The sequence below is a fragment of the Anomalospiza imberbis genome, chromosome 4 (genome assembly GCF_031753505.1).
Source record: "Anomalospiza imberbis isolate Cuckoo-Finch-1a 21T00152 chromosome 4, ASM3175350v1, whole genome shotgun sequence".
NCBI lineage: Eukaryota > Metazoa > Chordata > Aves > Passeriformes > Viduidae > Anomalospiza > Anomalospiza imberbis.
Window position 1 is genome coordinate 41,825,510 of NC_089684.1, and position 19,463 is coordinate 41,844,972.

The 19,463-nt window shown below is 37.7% G+C and overlaps 1 protein-coding gene across 1 annotated transcript in view; it reads left to right on the top strand.

The window, feature by feature from the left end:
- The window catches only part of INPP4B (inositol polyphosphate-4-phosphatase type II B), a 321,293-nt gene extending 303,287 nt beyond the window's left edge, over window positions 1-18,006 (top strand). The window contains exon 21 of the mRNA XM_068188035.1: window positions 17,679-18,006. Within this exon, the coding sequence (XP_068044136.1) occupies window positions 17,679-17,898 (220 nt within the window). The 3' untranslated portion in view covers window positions 17,899-18,006. The remainder of the gene's footprint in view (window positions 1-17,678) is intronic.
- The last annotated feature ends 1,457 nt before the right edge of the window (window positions 18,007-19,463 follow it).

Genomic DNA, 19,463 nt, shown 5'->3' on the forward strand with positions numbered 1-19,463 from the left:
GTTTTTTCTTTGAGTGTGAGAAGGTGTGATAGCATTTAGATATCAAACAAGGTAAGAAAAAGTTAGCATTGGGATGAGATTTTTCTCTATCAGTGTGTTGTGTGGGTTTTTTTCCCTGCTGTTTGTAACCACTTATTCTGTAGCTTTACAATATAGTTCAGCAAGCGTTGTAGAGGACAAGGTTGCCTTACTGCCACCTTCTTAACACCTCTTGGTCAGGAGCCAAATCAGGGTGTGTGGAATTTAAATAACCTCTGTCTCTTCAGGCAATAGCGATCCTCAGATTTCAGTTCCTTGTAAGCCTGGTTATGAAATTAATGATACCACAAGATATGTGAACTTTGAACACTCTTGTGTTGGTTTTTCGGATTTTCTGGACTTACAGCCTCAGGTGAATACACATATTTATATCAAATATTAAACTTATACAAAATGTTTGTTCAGGCACTAGAATTTAGTAAATGCTACACTCTTTTTAGCAGTGCATTTTCTTTCATATAAAGTCTATTATATCACTGTATGACTTACAAGCTCTAGTGACCTGACAAATATGGGACCTAAAACAAATACTTCAGGTTTCATGTTTGTTTTCTTGAAATAAGATGAACTTTTGGCAAAGTTTTTCTGGAGGCCAGTGTATTCTAGTGTGCTCTACAGCAATGCATGGAAAGTTTCTTACACTGACTGTTGATTATTGTTATTTCCAGGCCATGAATCAAGCTGCAAAGGTGCAAATAATTCACTATAGTTAGACAACAATTATCATACAAGTTAGGCACCCTTACAAGCTGAGATTCTTGTGTTTCAAGTCACTGTTGTACTATTTGATAAAAATGAATTTGATGGTAAATTCAACAGGATGGTGCTATCTATCTCTCCTCCCTTAAAATGACTGAAAAAACCCAGCTGATCTGGAAGCAATCTTTATTTTCTTCCAAAAACTTACAACATACTGAAGATTATGAGTACTCCTTTTTTAAGGAATTTGTATCTGCAGAAAAGAACAGAAATGCTTGAACATCTGCAGTTAGCTAAGATCAATTGATGTGTGACATGGCCAGGGTTCTGAAATGGCTTTTAGTAATATGTCACCAGACTTCATCTGAGAATTGAGAAGATTTCTCAGGTGCCCTGGGTTCTGAGAACTCTGTATAACACCATGATTTTTCACGGGAATTAAATAGTCCCTTAATGCCTCCAGGTTTTTAATGCCAAGTTACGCATTTCACAGTTAGTATTTGTCAATGACTGTCTCATTTTGACACTGTACCATGCTTAGCCAGCCAGCTATCAGATAAACCAATTGGATCATGTGTGTGCAGTGAACTCTGTGTGCCCAAAGCACATGACTCACTGTGCTGTAGGACATGTGGGTCTTTACAGTGTGTTTGACACTAATGGACACAAGCACGATTGCTGGATAGCACTTGACTTGTCACATCAGGATTTGGGGTGGAGGATAGAGCAGCCTCATTTCCAGAGATGCAAACCAAACACAGAAATTTATAATGGCCAGAGGTTTTTTAGGTGGAATTAGAGGCATGTTGGGAAAATAGAAGTGCGTGTTGAATGTAGTCTGTGCACTTAATTCCAGAAGTGGCATCTGTAAGGTAGCTTCCACAAAATGTATTGAACATTGTGAGAAACAATGCTCACTTTTAAAATTTCAAAGGTTTATTAAACCTTAACAAAAAATACAACAAAGGACTGAGCAAGGAAAAATTACAGCGCTGGGAGTCTCTGTGACCAGCAGCCACGTGCTTGTCTACAAAATGGATTCTCATTTGGGAAAGAGACAGTAATGGGAAGAGTTAAAAATAAATTTCCATTTGCTTTTCCCAGCCAGCTGTCTGAAATGATACTGAACCCTTTTCTAGTGTTTTAATAGTAGCAAAATCCTTGGTGATACTTTGAGAGGTAACACCATTTATGGAATATTCAAATGAAACTGCACAGCAGTGCACGTGAGCATTCAAGTATAAAAAAAGCGGAGTAAAATTTTATTCAAGTGTTAAAATGTGTTCAAACTTCCAAAAGATGGAGGAAGAGAGAACATATTCCTATATAATTCCCCCCTAGTTTTCTCCTACTCATAATCAGATGTCAGCTAGTGCACCATAGCCAAGCTGAGTGAAACTCTTCCATCTTTCAGTTCCAAATTATTTCATATCAAAAGGTAAATAAGAATCTGTTTACAATAAAGCATGGTGAAATAGCTCACTTCTCACATATTTATAATTCTGTCACCTGAAAAATGGCAACACTTGCTTCCTTATAGATTTTGCAGGTGGGGTGGCTAGAAAATGTAGGTTCCTGCAGCTTCTCTGTCTTTTAGAAGTGCACTTGATGTGAAGGAAAATAAGGCATTTCACTCTGATTTTAGGGACATTCACTTCTTTCAAAACAAAGTTGCTTCTACTGATCTGAGTACCTCAGTAGAATATTTCTTCATCTGACATAAAATCAAGAGAGGAGTGGGGAGAGAAATCAGAATGTCTTCAACAAGAGATGTCTGTTAATACCAAAATATGCTGACAGTGAAATTTCAGAACAGTTTCAGCCTCGCTCACTTGCTTGTAAGTAGGAAGCCAGCAAGGTGATTTTTGTTTTGGCATTAAAGTGATGAGTTCTGTTCAGCTCAAAATTCAGCACTGAATGCTGAGTTGCTGTAATCTGAGACAAAGTGGATTTGGAATGTCAGGTGCTTTCTGATGAGGAAAGATTTTATCTGATGCTGTGATCTGATCTGTTTTCCAAATATGATAAAACTCAAATGCAGAAAGTTTGACTCGTCCTCAAAAGAGGTGCTGGAAAGCATGTATTATTTTTTCTTGAGGTTAATAAGCTTTAGACTGCTAACCTTGGGTTGCTAATGATAAATACATAAAGAACATGATTAAGGCACTTGTATTTAGATTATTCTGTTTTATACATGACTTATTATTTTATTTCAGAAATATTCATCTTGTGGCTATGCAGGGTATTCTGCATCTATGGTTTTGTTTAAAAATATCTTCTTTCCCTTGGAATCAAATAGATTTTATATTTCCTCATCCTAAGTTCAGCATTGGAAGATTTCAAACTGCTGTCATTTGGAACTGATTACTAATAATTCTTTATTGAAAACTATAACAGTGAGATAATTAAAGTTTACTCTCTCTTATACTTGTAATAGTACTTAGAATTAGTTTTATACTCCCCAGCAGTTTTCTTTTAAGTGGTGAGTGTAACTTTAAAGAAGCATATTTTTCACTGTTAGTTTTTTTTTTTGTTGTTGTTTGGGTTTTTTTTTTTTTTTTTTCATTCGGGGGTATGTTATATTACTCAGCAGGTTTGACAGGAAAATTAGAGGCTGAAATATAAGTGGAATTATTGCTTCATGATCTCAGCTTTATGAATAAGCCAGCATAGACTTTTTAGCTTTGTTGGAAGAGAAGCCTCATCATCTCTATTTCATAGTTCACTGGAGTAACTAAGATTGGCATAGAGTTTACAAGTGCCAGCTTCTTGCTCTTGGACTGGATTCACCTGCTGCAGTTCTCATGTACTTTGAACATCCTTTCACATTATGATGACAGAAATCCAGCAGGAATTGATCTTGTCCAGTTCTATGTGTGAATGTTGCCATTTTGGTGTTGCATTGAGTTCCTTGGACTGAAGGTGACTGAGGGATCCCTGTGCAGTAGAGCTGTTTGTCCTCCCATCTTCAGCCTCTTTGTCCTGCAATGCAGATATTCCTGATATTCCTGATATTCTAGATATCCTGCTTGGTGCTACCTTGGAGGCCACCACTGTGGGAGCCCAACCATTTGTTTGTCAAAAGTGTTTTGGAGGAAGCATTCTTGAAAATAATTTCCTCATACACATTGTGTTTTTTTGCATCTAAATTATTATTTCGTGCCACTGAAGGGGGAAGGAGGAGGAATATAAAGTACAATAAAACTGCTGCCTCTGTGAGGCAGGTTAAGATATGGCTGTGCTTGAATTCTTGATGAATGAGGTCATTTATGAGCTTCCCCACACAGAGGAGATCTGCTTAACATTTTCTCCTGACACATGGTTACCATATAAAGGGATAATGTACCACATTATGGAATGCATAATTTGTGATCTCTTCAAAGAATATTCCAGGAAAGGTGAGAGAGAATCCAGTGCTTCTGAGGATGTATTTAAAGCCTCTGCCAATAAGATCATCTTAAGAATTAGACAGAGATTTACTTAGTCATTTTGCTTTCAGTGCTGCTGACATTTCTAAATAAGAGGCTAACAATAAACTAATTCAGAATGAGTTCATGCCTTCAGGCTTTTATCATACTATAGACACAGCAGTCTCCATAGGAAAAAAAAAACAAGATAGTGCAGAGGACAGAGTGTGGAAGGCTTTGCTTGAGAGTCAACATTTCTCATGTCAGCAGTGTTTTAGATTTCCTGGTATAAAGAATCTTTCAACTTCAACAGATACCAGAAGCTTTTTTTCTTCATCTTTTTCTTAATCCCAAGTTGCCAACTTGGATCTACAGCCGTTGTAGAAATAAAAAATTCTGTCTGGTTCTGCAGATGCATGCCTGACTTTTAATTAACCCAGTGAACACATATAGATCAAATTTGCTGTATCCATTCATCTGTACTTGAATTAGGGAGAGGGGTGTCTTCAGTGCTGTAATGTAGTAAAGTTTATTTTTATTTAACCTGCTTTGCACTTATAAGTGAAAGCTAATTAGTACAGCTCATTCATTGTTTATATCCAGGACCACTGGGAATGGTTTGATTTTTCTACCTACTTGGCTCTGGGCCATAAATATAAATCCACTACCTGTAACTTTCAGGTCTTTCACTGGACTGATACCAGTATTTGTAGGAGTTCATACTGTATAACAACAAAGTTTTCTTAGGGCACGATCCTGAGAAAGATTCCTGAATCTTTGTCCATTTTAGCTCTTGCAGTATGTAAATCACGGATCTGAATTTTGCAGATAGAACCAATTTTTATTCCTCTTAACCAGTGAATTATCCTTAAATAACTTCTCATTTTGATGGGAGATCACGCTGAATTATAGAAAACTGGGGGCTTACAGAGCCCATCTCCCTCCTTTCACTCTTGAGTGATATTTAACTTGCTGGCACAGCATTGAGACTTCAGACAGAAGGACAAACAGTGAATCCTTCCTCTTCCTCTGTGTCCCAGAAAGTCCAGTCAAATTTTCCCTGTGACTTTCAATGTTTAATCTTGGGAAAGATTTTCCTAATGTCTGCTTGAATCTTCCTGGAATGCTGTGGACAGCAAATCTTTCAGGACACAAACAAGCTACAGCAGAATGGCCTGGGAAAGAAGTTTGGAGGCAAAATGTATCACTGGAGGTTATATTCCATGTTGCTACACAGATGCCCAAAACTAAAAAAATATGTTGCAAACTCTGGTTTTCTGGAGGCTAACAGGAGAAAGACTGGGACAGGATGTATTCTGAGCTTACTGGTTCCCTTAAAGGAGTAAACAATGGCAACAAAAATACCCCTGGTATTCTCTAGCTGCTGTCAGTTGGAGCTGGTTAAAAGGTATTTGTTAGTGGTGCACACTGCTAAATGTTTTATTTCCTGACAGCTTTTCTGAATAAACAATTTAAGTTGGATTTCTCTGCACCAACTAAACTGTTTTAAATGTGATCCAACTGCATTCTTTATGTGCCTTTTTTTTTATTACTCCTCGGTGCATAAGCCCTCATGATCAGCAAATGGCAATGTTTCCTTGTAGAATGCAAATGCAACTTCTTCTATGGGCACCTGATTCCCCATCCCTGTTGGTCTACACTGAGGGAGGTCAGTGCACAGACCTAGCATGGCACAAAGCAATCAAGCCATTTTTAGCACCTACGCATGCCAGAGAAAAAAAAATCAGATTCCAAGACAGGACAAAATAGGAACCTACCAGCTTGTCAGAGCAGTGAGCTGTTGGTGGAACAAAACTTCCTTCACCAGTTGTGTTGTTAATGTGAGTGCAAGCTTAAACATGCTAACAGATAAAAGCAGACAGTTTCCTGATGTTGCTGAAACTGTGATAGCTGATACATTCTTTTCCTCAGGTGTCGCATTCACTTTCAAACAGGCCCCCCTAAGCATTTATTCCTGCACAGGTTGTATTGCTGAACATAATTTAAAAAACACATGCTGTGCTTTAAGTAACACAGACAGCCTTTGTAAAGGCTGTAACGAATCCTCATTATAAGCCACACATTTTTGTTTCAAATCAATAAAAAAACACCAGGGGCAAAATCAGAACAGTTTTCATTGAAATCGGAGTATCTATACAGGGATTCCTCTGGTTTAATTCTTGTTTCAGATTTTTTTTTTCTGGTGGACAAATGTATAAGTGACCTTATTGAACAAAATCTGCAAAAAAAAATTGGTAAAGGAAACAAGACCTAACCTTTTAATTTTATAGCTTAAATGTGAACTTATCATGCCTTTTAATGACTTTTCTTGGGAGTAAGGATGTGAAGACAGACCAGCAAAAATCAAACCACACAATAAGCTAAATGGTTCAATATTTTTAGTTAAGAAACACTGTCTTTGAAGGTTCTCGATGCTTTAGCAATCAAGAGTCTTAGTGGTCTGTATGGAATGGACAGCATTGTCAAAGTTTGTGTGGAGACCTGTGTCCAGACAGCCTTTTAGAATGTCAATACATTCCACTTGACAAAGTAGAACCATTGAATACTTCTCTGCAGTGCTGCTGTTATTGGAACAATTACAAAATTTCTTTTATAATTGTTATTATTGTTCAAAGGTAAAAAAGAAAGTTAAGAGTATATATGACAAGTATATTCTCTTGACTGTTTTATTCCTGCCTCCCCACACCCTTGGTGATTTAGCAGAATTCTAGTAGGAGGGAAGAAGATAAGAAAGGTGATTGGAAAAGAACTCTGCTTTTATGAGATGCTAATGTGTGCTTTAGGAAATCGCCTGTCAGCAGAGAAAGTTTTTCATTTTGGCAACTAATGCTTTTGTGCAGTGAAGGTGCCATGTTTTGACAATTTGCAATGTCAGTGCTGTCATTGGGAACTTTTACTCCACTTTATTTCCCACAGTCTTTAGTGTTCTGTATCAGCTGCAGCTTCATAGAGTCATAGAATGGTTTGGGTTGGAAGGGGACCTTAAAGACCATCTTGTTCCAACCCCTTTGCCATGGGCAAGGACACCTTTTTTACTAGACCAGGTTGCTTACAGTCCCATCCAATCTTCAGGGCAGCATTTTCTGTCTATTATCAGCTGCAAATCCTGGCTTTTCATTTGCCATATAGAATTTTCCCTTTCATTTATTTTTCTGGAACTAGGATTTTTATTTAGAGTATGGTGTAATTTCTCACGAGTAAAATATGTAAATTCAGAATTCCCAGAATCTGAGGACATAGAGATTCTGCTAATATAAGCCATAGCCAAACCTCTGGAGATAGATGGGCATTCAACTGGCTATATGATGGTCAGTCAAGTTTCATACAAGTGTCTGTTGAATCTGCATAATGGGACCATAAAAAAAAAGCCCTCTATCTGTAGCTAGGTCTGAGCAGTGTCCAGTTGAAAATTCTTTGGTTCTGAGTTTCAGATGTGTCAGCATTAAATAAACCATTGTGTGAACTCCAGAGAAATATTCTATTATTCTTCCCCTAAGATAAATCAGCTGCTTTAATTTGTGTTGTGATAACTTCCCACTGATCCTGCTCAACAATTAAGATCATTCTTTGCCTTCCAATTGAAAATTAAGCTCACTGAAGAGAGACCCCTTGTACCAAAGTGCCTGCAGAAATGATACTAAAACAAAATGGATTTTGAGGCCAGGTTCAAAGTGACTTGATTGGTCAAAATGTCCAAAACTGGGATGACGTGGTCTTCTTTTCCAGTATATGTTGACCTTTTGTCATAGAAGGAAATATTGCAATTCTTCTGTAAGTTTTTGTTTTCAAAACATTTGTTTTGGAAGTGACACATATTAGATTTAACCTCTCAAAACTACTTCCCTAATATCTGAGTTGGGAATTGAAGGCATTGTTTTTCATATATAACCATGGTAATGAATCCATGGCGAAGATCACCACCCTGCCTGTGTCTGACTTTCTGTTTAGCCACAAACCACTCTAATTGGCAGTGGTTTTACAGGCACTTTTTTGGTATTGCAGACCTTTCCACTTCTTTTTTAAGCACTTACAGGGTGGATTTCCACAGTGAAGAGACTGACTAGATGTAAAAATTCCTAGAAAGAGCATAACTAACCCAAATAACTGATACTACTGATTTTTCCTTCCCCATTCCCTTAAAAAATTTTAAAAGATAAAACAAAGGAGAAAACCCACAGAGAATTGGTGTGACATAAGTACCAAATTCAGGACTCCTTTCATCAAAGTGCGGAGATGACTTTTCCGTGCAGGGAAGGGTGTTTTTAGGATGATTTGAAAGTGTCTCCATCAAAAAGCATGAAACTGTGTAAACCAGGATTGGACTGTGGGCCATTTAGCATCATTTGTGAGCTGTCAGATGTAACTTGTACCAACTGAAATACACAAAGTGTGGTAATTGTCTTATAATTTAACCCCATTTTTAATAGTTTCCCTGAAACTATTAGAAAAGAAGCTGAGAATTGAATTGTTATTAGTATTATGCTTCTGACATAAACCAAAATTGTGTCATGTATAAGGATTTACTATTATACAGTACAGTACAGAACAGAACAGTATATGGATTTACTATTTATTGTGTAATTTCTTCATTGCAGTATTCTCTGGGGTTTTCAGATGAAGACTTAATAAAAACTAAAAACAGTAGTAATAAAAAATCAGGCTAATTCACAAATATACTCAGCATACTGAAAAGAAAAACTATCCAAGGAATAATCGTGGTCTTAATACCAAATTAATCCTCTTGAAATAATAAGCTTTTCAGTCTGAGCTGAAAACTCAGTGCCTGAGTGCAGCTTGAGACCTTTCATGAGATCTGAGGAGTACATGCAGGAATTAGAGACTTTGAGAGTGTCAGAGTGCAAATGTCCCAGGGCTGGCCATGGCCTCATGTCTAGTAAGTGGTGTCAGAGCTGGCCTTCACTTGAGTAACACTGCCTTTCCATGCAAGTTATAAAATAATAATTGCTTTTCCACTGCACAGATGATGCCAGCAGAAAGGACGTAGTGGATATCAAAATATCCTGCTTAAATTCCAGCTCTGGATATTTCTGTGTTTGAAATAACTTCAAAGGTGAATGCATATTTAAGAATCTTGTAAAACAGATGCTTGCATAGAACTTTTAAATTAACTCCTCTCAATTTCCCTATTGAGTCAATTGTATTTTAAAAGACAGGAGGATTAAGAGACCACTCCAAAGAATCATTTGCAATCCAAAGTGTACGAGGGACAGAGAGGTGAAGGAATCCATGGTGTGACTGTAACTGTTTCCTTGTCTTGGAAATATTGAGGAACTTGAGTCTCTTCAGCTTGCAGGTCTCTACCAAACATTTTCTGGGAAGAAATTGTACTTCTGATGCTGGAAAATGCAAACCTTGTATTTTCAAAATAATTGCAGGACTTGATCTGTTCCAAAGTTACATTGAACTATCAGGATTTTTTTTTGCTTATTTTAGAATTACAGGATAGCCTGAGTGGGAAGGACCCCACAGGGATCATCAAGTTCAACATCTGGTCCTACACAGGACACCCTAAGAGTCACACCATAAGCCCAAGAGTGTTGTCCAAACAATTCTTGAACTCTGCCAGGCTTTGGTGCTGTGACACTTCCCTGGGGAGCCTGTTCCAGTGCCTAACCACCCTCTGGGTGAAGATCCTTTTCCTGATATCCAACCAAAACCTCCCCTGACTCAGCTTCTTGGGCAAAGTAGGTCTGGCAGTAGATTAATTAGGGTAATTGACCCGTGGTTTCTTCAACTGCACACAATTTGGCAATACCAGTCATTCTCTCCAGAATGTTGTGAACGAGTGTTTTAAGGTCATTTAAAGAATCCATTTACAGTAATCCAGTACAGCTGGAAAGCCCTGTGGATTGTCAGAACGGGCAGCCGGAAGCCAGGAGTTTCCAAATTCTCTTCAGCTTCTGCTCTCCACTTCATGTAGGATGTGCCTCATCACCTTCCAGCCTGAGTTCAGCACCTGCACTGCCTCCCTGACAGAGGGGGATGCTTGTTAAGTCTCCAGCAGGACACAGACATTATGAGTATTATCTTGTAAAAGCCTCACTCATTGCTCTCAACACATGCATTGTTATAAAAATGTGTGGTCCTACGCAAAATATAGCACAGGAAGTAATTGGGGAAGAAAGCTTACAAATAATGGGTAAAGAGCATTCCTGAGGCAGTGAAAGCTCCTCAGACACTGTACAAAACTGCAAAGAAACCAAAGAATCTGCTCCATCAAAGCTGATACACAGCAAGAACACAACAGGTGAATTGTTAAAAGCCGCTTAGATAAATATGGGCAAAGCACTGCCTTATATGTACCTGCTCATGGTTTTGGTTTTACTCCTTCTCCTCAAAGGTTTTACTCCTACATCACTGCTTCCTGTGATGAAACCAGAAGCCCAAATTATGAATGTCTGATGGAGGCTGATGAATTGCAGGAATTGAACCTTGATATTATACTATAGCAAACATAACACCTTTGAAAAAAGGTATAAAGGATTCAGGAAATAAAAAAGGTAAAAATCAGGAAGTAGTAGTGGATAGCATAAAATAAAGGCAAAATTTGTACTAACTGCAAAAAGTGTTTCTGTGATGCAAATTAAACAGATATCTGTCATTATAGTTCAGTATTAATATTACAAAAATATAGGAATGTTATTATTAAGGAGTTATTATTTTCACTGAGGGGGAAAGTGCAGAGACAGTACAGAATCATTATCTGAATAGGATTAAAAGTGAGAATGAAGATAAAGGTATTTGCCATCTCTAGTGTTTCCCTGGATACTCTTCAAATCAAGAGGGAAATGTTATGGAACTAACAATACAGTGGTGTGTTTCTGCATGAGATCACTACTATTATACAGAAAATATAAGAAATAAATGCAGGGCCACCACAAAGGGGAAAATCAATTGACCTGAAAAGTGTGATGTGATATAATCTTACCTGACAGGATATTAGAACTTGGATTTTCACTGGTGTTAGAACCTGGATTTTCCAAGTGGATAGAGAGAAATGTGGGCGAGTTAGAGAATGCAGCACTGGATGAACTAATAAATCTGTATTACATTATTACAACAAATTCAACTCAGATTGCATAGACATTCTGTTCACTGGTAACAGCAGAGCTGTTCTATTTATTGGGCATGTGTACACCCTCATTTTCTAAAGCAAAATATATAACTCTGTATTTTACCCCATTCTCAGGCCTCACTGCATGAAATCCCTCCACCAGCAAGGAACTCAGCTTGCAGTCTCCTCTCTTTCTAGCCTTCTATTCCAGCTACTAAAGCTGGACAATCCCTGAGTATAAGTGGAAGACACATTTAATTCGTTTTGATAATTCTTAGAAAACTAGATTCAACTTGGACAGTAAATCCATCTAGGTGGATTGCTATACTTACTCTAAGTGTCAAGAAGATCAAGTGACTGCAACTAGAAAAATATATAGAATATTGAAATAACTCAGCCAAGAAATAACAGCTTAAAAAAGACTCATGTTGGCACTCGGGGGCTTGATAAGTTCTGATGGTTCAGCCAACATTTAGATTTTAAAAAGATACCTCTTAACTGTTAAGTGCCACAGAGAAGTTGATAAAATTACAGCATAATAAAACATTGTCTTTGATGTCAAAGTGAAGTTTTAAGCAGACAGTGCACAAATTATATTACTCTCTGGAGTGGAAAGTGATGCATAAAATAAAAGAGGCATGAGAAGGTTCTAGGCAGTGCAGGTGAGAATTCTTCACAAGATGGCAAGTGCCAAATAGAATTTTTTAAAATCAAACGTGGACCAAAAAGATTCGGATTTGAAATCATGGGACAGGAAAAGCTACAGAGAGATTAAGAACAGATCTAGAAATAAAAAGGACAGGCTAATCCCAGAGCGATGACAGAGGGGAGGGCAGGACATTCTAGGAAGCGTGCCCAGCCTGCTCTGAGGAGTGCAGCAATCCCCAGGCAAGCACGAAGTGATCACTGCCCCAGTGCCCTGGAACACTGAGCACACTCCCCAGGTGACAGCCCTCACAGCAGTCAGCTGAGAGCAGGGAGCCATCCCTGTACCCTGGAGTCCATTAGCCTCCTGACAAGGCATGGCAGGGATTTGACTTACCTGGCTCAGACCTCTGTTTACTGAGGGGAAGGGGAAAGAAGACAACTTTCACATCCTCTTAAATATAAGACATCAGAAATTGTACATTTATAACAAAAGTTATGAATTATTTTTACACCATAGCACATTATTTAATAGTATGCTGTCAAACTGAGATGTGACAAAATATATGCAACAAATATTTAGGTATACACTTTAATTTGTCTCAATTACACCTGGCAAAGGACAAAATGAACAATGCATTTTTGGCAGACAAGCAATTAGTGGAAAGTGGTTTTAACAAAAGGACTGCTTTGCAGCTCAGACAATTTCACTATTCAGTGTTGCTCTACCTGAGCTGAGAAGAAAGAGCATTTCCCAATGTGTAGCCACCAAAGCTATAAGAAATCTGCAGCAGTACAGTGTTATCCTTCATTCACAGGTGCTCAGCTCACCTGGTGTGCTGCTGTGCACACTGTGCCTTGATTTTCTTGCCTCTGTCCTGCTAATGTGGCCTCAGCTCACGCATTCAGTTGAAATGTTGTGCAAGTTTATGCCAGGCAGCCTGTTCTGTGCCAACAGTCCCATTGGCATGACTCTCCTGTTGCTCTTAGAGGGCTTTTAAGATGAAAGCTCTTGGAGTGGGGCAGACTCCCAGATAGTGACACAGTGAATGTGTACAAGTAGCTGGGATAGATTCAAAACAGAAGAATGAAAGTTTAAAAAATACTACAAAACAGAATTTTCTCATGTAGAAATACTTTGTTGAATACAAAAGTATTCAACATCTATTTCATTCATTTAATTTCATTTCAGTACATTTTCTTCTTGAAAGTGTGTGCCCTGTCAACAGATTGATTTCAGTACAACACATGGCAGAATAAAGTTCAGGCTCTCCAGTGGGATTTGGAATCTGACAGGTGATGTGAAGATGATGGTATTCCAAAACTGAAAATCAGGTATGTTGGCTTGGAGGGGAAGCTGGTGGTAATAAATGGATTGATGCTAGCAGACATCCTTTGTGCAGGTTTAAATCTTGCTTCAGTTTGTTATTTGTTCACTTTCACTTATATTGTTCTGAAATCATGATCCTGAGAAGGGCTTGTCTGAACAAGAATGTTTTACATGGAGTACTTAAACCAGCATATAAGACTGCAGCGTTAAACTGTGCAAAAGGGTGTGTGGAAATATCTAGTCTGGTATTGGCTGTGCTTTTTTGTGATTTTTTTTAATGCATTGTGGGTAATCACATCAACATTTGCTTTCAGCACAATGCTCTGGGGAAAAGATTGGTTGCCATCCTGGAATGAACACATACAGAATTTTTAGAAACAGTGCTCAGTTCTGGTTTCCGTGTAAAATGGAAATTAATAGAAAGTAGGGGGTTTAAACAATGGGCTACATAGATTAGGCAGAAAACAAGCTATGTGGATTTATAGAATTCCATTTGAATTATTTTTCAAAAGATCAGTCAATAAGGCTGTAGAGAGTTTTATTATATGTAGGTGTCTTTAATTATGAAGATATGAGATATTTTATAATTGGACAAGGGAGAATGGTGGGGGTTTGATCTCAGCAGGAGCCTGTCAATGTCTTGCTGCAGAGTGATGTCTCCACATTGAAATAATGACTGCAATTAATTGTCATGTATCAGGACTTCAGTCAGGTACCTGAGACAATCCTTCCTCTCATGCTAACTTGGTTTCTGGCATTTTTATTTATATTTTTATTTCTCTGAAACACCCAATATTGCTCAGGGTTGTAGATCACATAGCGAATCCCAAGCAAGGTGGGAGGTGGGACAGAGGCACCTCTCCACTGCTTTTCATGCCTTACTAATATGTTCACAGTGATATTGGGTGCCTGGGATATGATTTTTTCTGCAGGTCAGAGTGTCAGGCACCTTTAAAAATGTTTTAATCCACTTTCCTAAGAAAGCAAGGTTCATATGATCATGTCTGTTTTTTTCCTCCAATAATCTCAGAAACTGCGAAATGGCAGGAAAAATTAGTGTTAAAGGCATTAATCTCCCATGGGCTTGAGGCAACAGGATTAATGCCATGGCAGAAGTTATGTTCAGCAGTTAGAATTTGCTCTGTGAAAGATACTGGAGCAGACACTGAGGAATACGTACAAAAGATACATATCTAAAAATCCTTGGAATATCCAGGCTGCTACTCATTTCTTCCTGGCTTTTATGCAGTAGCTTTTCTGAGATTATCTTGGCATGTCTCAATTAAACTCCTAGTCTTTCATGGCTTTCAGGTCTCATCTTTCCTGATCTATCAACAGCACTGGCAGGCCTTCTTTTAAAGAACTGCCATTCTTGCTTTAGCTGGAAGACTTTGGTCACTGATCATTTCTGCAATGGGTAATTCACTGGCATGTGAAGGGGTCAGCCCTGATGGCCTGACATTGTCCTTAAGCTTTATTTAATTTACTGAAGGGGTCAGCCCTGATGACCTGACGTTGTCCTCAAGCTTTATTTACTTAATAAAGAAAAATCTCTCCTATGCTGTTTATCCTGGCACTGCACCATTAGTTACACAATGGAACTTTCTCATGAAGGTAACAAAGCCAGTTCTTGGTATAATGTCCATCCTGTGGTCCTGAAGTACAGTAAACATAAAAATCTATCTTCCCAAAGAAGAATGATGTTTGGGTTTTGTTTGGCTTTTTTTGTTTTGTTTTGTTTAATGGAAAATGTTCTGTCATGTCTCAAAGGTTGTCACGCTTGAAAGGAAAATGTGCTACACTAAGAAGGCTTGGATCTATCAAGGCAAATTCCCTTATGAGAGCTAAAAACATCACTTAGTACCATGTCTACAGCTGAGAGGACAAAATCACTGTGAAAGTCATACAAGGTGCTGCTTTTGATCATCCAATGAAAACTAATCCACTGAAGAGCTGTGGGGTTTATGTGCAAAACCAAAGTAAAAAGAAGCAGGTTCATATAAAATCTTTGTCTTATTCACTGTGTTTCACTAGTCTTTTCAATCCAGTTTTCAAATTTACCCTGTGGCTCTATTATATTTTAAACATACTTATTTTACTCATTAATCTTTTTTTCTGCAGCCAACTCTAATGGCATTTTTGGCTATTCAAATCCTTATTTAAATTTTTTTTATTGTGTTAACTGCTCTTTGAATGCTATCAGTAATCTTTCTAAATTAAATTAATTTATTATTGCTTACTAGACTGATAACTTTTGAATCTTTCTAGTTTCACAAAACATGCTAAACTGATACGGAAAATCTAATTTTCACTGTCTAGAAAATACTATTTTCTTTTTATCAAAGAACATGGATGAGAAAATGTTAGGTAATATGTTGAAAATTATCACTCAGCATATTAAATCAGATTATCTGTGAATCCTAGTATGACCATCAAGCTGTTCAACCTTGGTTCCCAGACAAAACAAATAATTGACAATTTATTTACACATTATCTTCAAACTCTGTGCAGTGAAATGTCATACCAAACATAGCATAAATATTCTCATTAGAAAATCAGTACAGCACATGGGCTGCAAAAGCTACTGATGTAATAGAGAAAAAGCATTATTACAAAAATCATGGTAACAATTTTTAATGAAACATTTGTGAAAAGTGCTGCATTTCTACTTACTAATTAATAGGGACTCAAAGTGGAGCAACATTCAGAAAAAAAGTGTTTTCCTTTCTCAAGTGGAGCCTTGGGAACCTCTTTTGATATTAAATCCATTAAATCCATGCAACAAAATCTTGGTGTTCTCTAACACCCACTGATTTTAGAAAGAATTCCATGGCATAAAAAGCCATCTTTATTTACCTAAAGGGGTAGATAAAGTATTTTTATTTTATGGGTAGCCTCCTTTCCCAGCATGATTTCACCACAGATTTTCAGGAGTAGTTATAACTGACCAGTGCTCAAAAATTTCTTCTGATGGCCTTCAGAGTAAGACAAAAATTGTCTAAATGATGGAGTTTGGCAATCAGTAAAAGGATTAAAAAAAAAAAAACAACAACAACAACAAAAAAAACAAAAACCAAAAACAAAACCCCCCCCCCAAAAAAACCCAAAAAACCCCAACATTGTCCTTTCAATTTGTGATATGTATTTCAGGGTTTAGCATGTGTTTTCCAGATTTGAGTGTTTTCACTTTCATCAGACATTTTCATGTAGAAACTAGATTAGAGAGGAAAGCAGTATTTCAGTGCACAGGTTGAAGGCACTGATAGTTTTGGATTTTCCCCAAGTCTGGTGAATATTCCAAAAATAAATACCCATTCCTGAAAAGCATTAAACAAAGAGGGCAGCCCAAATCCTACACCAATGTGCAGCCCTTGCATGTATGGTACTGCCTCTGACACATGAGTAGCTGACAACTGGAAAAGAAGTGTCACACAAATGCCTTCATTGGAAAAGAGTAGCCTGCACTAGCATTTCTGTGTGCCTGTCAGAAAAAAGAAAGGTCCACTAAAGATTCTATTTAGTTTGCTGTAGCTGTCAACAGAGGTCTGCTCTTCTCAACAATCTCAAGAACTCCTGATTCTGAAAAGGGATGGCTGAATTAGGTCTTGCCCTAATTCTTTTGCTGTGTAGGTGCCAGCAGGCCATCAAGCAAAGATTTTAAGTGAAGGCAAGCAAAGGTGAATAATAATAATAATTCACCACAGAAACTGGTCCCAGTGCTGCACAGTGTGTGCACCTTTTCTCCTGCAAAACATTAACTCCATGTGAAGTGGTAACTCCAGGAATTCCTTTACAAGAACTGACATCTTAGGGCATTCGGCTGTGCCATTATGCTGGCTCCACTGGTTTTCTATGTAGGTCACCATGGAATGCCTTACTGGCTCCATGGACACCTTCATGTCAGAAAGTGACAACGACTGCTTCAGTTAAAATTTTAATGGGGGAGGTAGGAGGTCAAAAGTTGATACCATCCAAAAGAGAAGAGACTTGCCACAAATTATAGGAAAATGGTAGTAGGCTTTTAGCCATTTATTGGAAGTAAAGGTTTTCCTAGAAATGGCTGACAGCATGGGACAGTCAGGATGTTGTCAGATTGCTGTTGCAGCTCCAATAATGTCTGCTTAGGTTGTAAATAAAGACAGTGAAAAATAGCCCATGCAAAGCTTTGGTCTTTTCTGGAAGCCTAACATAACCAGCTGTCATATAAATTAATAAGCAGATTATTCTTACTGAGGTTTGGAGGTTTTTTGTAGTACAAAAAGTCACAGTGTCAATATCCATTTTATATCTGATATATGAAGTATTGTTAACTTTTCTATTCTTAGATCTCTCTGCCATCTAGGTAGGAAAGCAATCTTGCAGTGATTCCAGTTAGGTCTTCAGGAGACCTGAATTATAGCTCATATCACTGTAATTAAGACTCGGATTTGGGAATTTGCCTTTCACTTTATTCTACCTTTAGCTGGCAAATTAAGCAGTTGCTACATCTCTTTTCTATGTTTGAGAGAATTTTCTTCAAGTACAATGAAGGGATCTCAGGTGCAGCTTCAGACTTATCCATCTTCCCACTGCCGGCAATACAACTCTTGAAATGGAGATATTTTGAAAAAACCTCACCAGCTGAGGACCCAAGAGGAACAGATAGCAGGTATCTTTCAGAAAACCTGCTCCTTACCTTCTGAAATTGCAAGGAATAAATGAAGATATTTTCTTGCAAGGAGAATTGCAGAGATGTTCCCAAGTCATCCTCCTGGATAGAATATTGTAGTTCACTTAGGAAATGATCTGACTGGTTTAGATTAAATATGAACTCCTTTAAAGAACTACTTAAGCAGGAGTTAGGCCATTCTTCTTGTGGGCTTCTGAGAGTGAACATCCTGGAGTTTTCATGTCCTGAATGCATCAAGGTTTTTACTTTTATGGAAAGTAAAGGAAAATGTAATTTGGAAAATTAGATAAGGTTTCTGAAGGGCAGTTTTGGTACAGTATGTCTTGCTGAGATCCATTACTTGTCATCCTGATTTTATTAATTTTGCTCTGAAAATAAGCTTATCCATTTGAAGTTAATGCTGGGACAGAATTTTGTGGGAAAAATGTATAGTGTAGAAGATAAAGCACAGCAGGACTCTGAAGCTCACAGGAAAGAGTAATTTTGAGAAGAGGGAATGGAGAGGAAAGTGTAAGATTCTCAAGATCTGCACTAAAATGGTAAGAATTAAGATTATTAAGATTATTCTGGAGCATAACACAATGTCCTTTTAACCTTCCTTTTTAAAGAGCCCCTTCAATTTAATGAAAATAGTTTGGTTTTTTTTCCACAAAGCAGCTTAAACTTTCATAATAAAATTACTTTTCTACCGTATACTACAGAAAAACAGTTCAAAGCCAATAGTGTGAGAGGGCATTACATTTAATGGTAAAACAGAAATGAGAAGAAACTGGTGTTATTCAAGAAATGTTCCCTATTTCCCTCAGCAATCATATTTGATATGTACTAATTTTAGAAGACAACTCCAGGAGAAATATTTTCTTACTAATGAAATTGTTGCATAAGCTTGTGACCCTTGTCTTTATGACTGCCTATATTCTCCTGAGGTTCTCACCACATGGAAGAGATATTTTTCTATTGGCAGGAACTCAGTTGAAAAAAGAAGGAAAAAAAAATCCATGCCCCAAGATAATAGCTTCATGGGAAAACATATTAAACAGTGAAAGAACCAGGAAAATTAGAGCTGATTTAGATTGACGGTGTTTTCAAACATTTCAGAACTGAGTGAACTTTTTAGGCAAAAATGTTGTGCTAGATCCCTAGAGGACATAAATAATCATATCCATTATCTTCCTCGTGAGATAAAATCAATATTTTATTTTTAAAGGCAGTCAAAAGAGATGGAGCTCCAGATTCTCAGAGGCACAAAAGATCAGTGTAAGCAGGATAGTGTGACTGAGGCTATGTAGGTCTCAATCCTACTTTCTTTACCTTGGAAAGTTGCAAAGGATAAAAATGGCCTACAAATAATTCAGATGATCTTGATCTAAGGCATCTGGTTTCCGTGATGGTTTTTGTCATTCATTCAGAACAGTGAAATTACATTATTTCTGGAATGCTGTCACTCTTCTACTTGAAAGCCAGTACAGAATCAGCAAAGCCTTTGTTAGAAGTGGGATTTGCACAGTCAGTGTATGACCTACAACAGTCTGCTCTTCAACATCAGATTTCTCTGTAATGTGATATTCCTCTCAACAT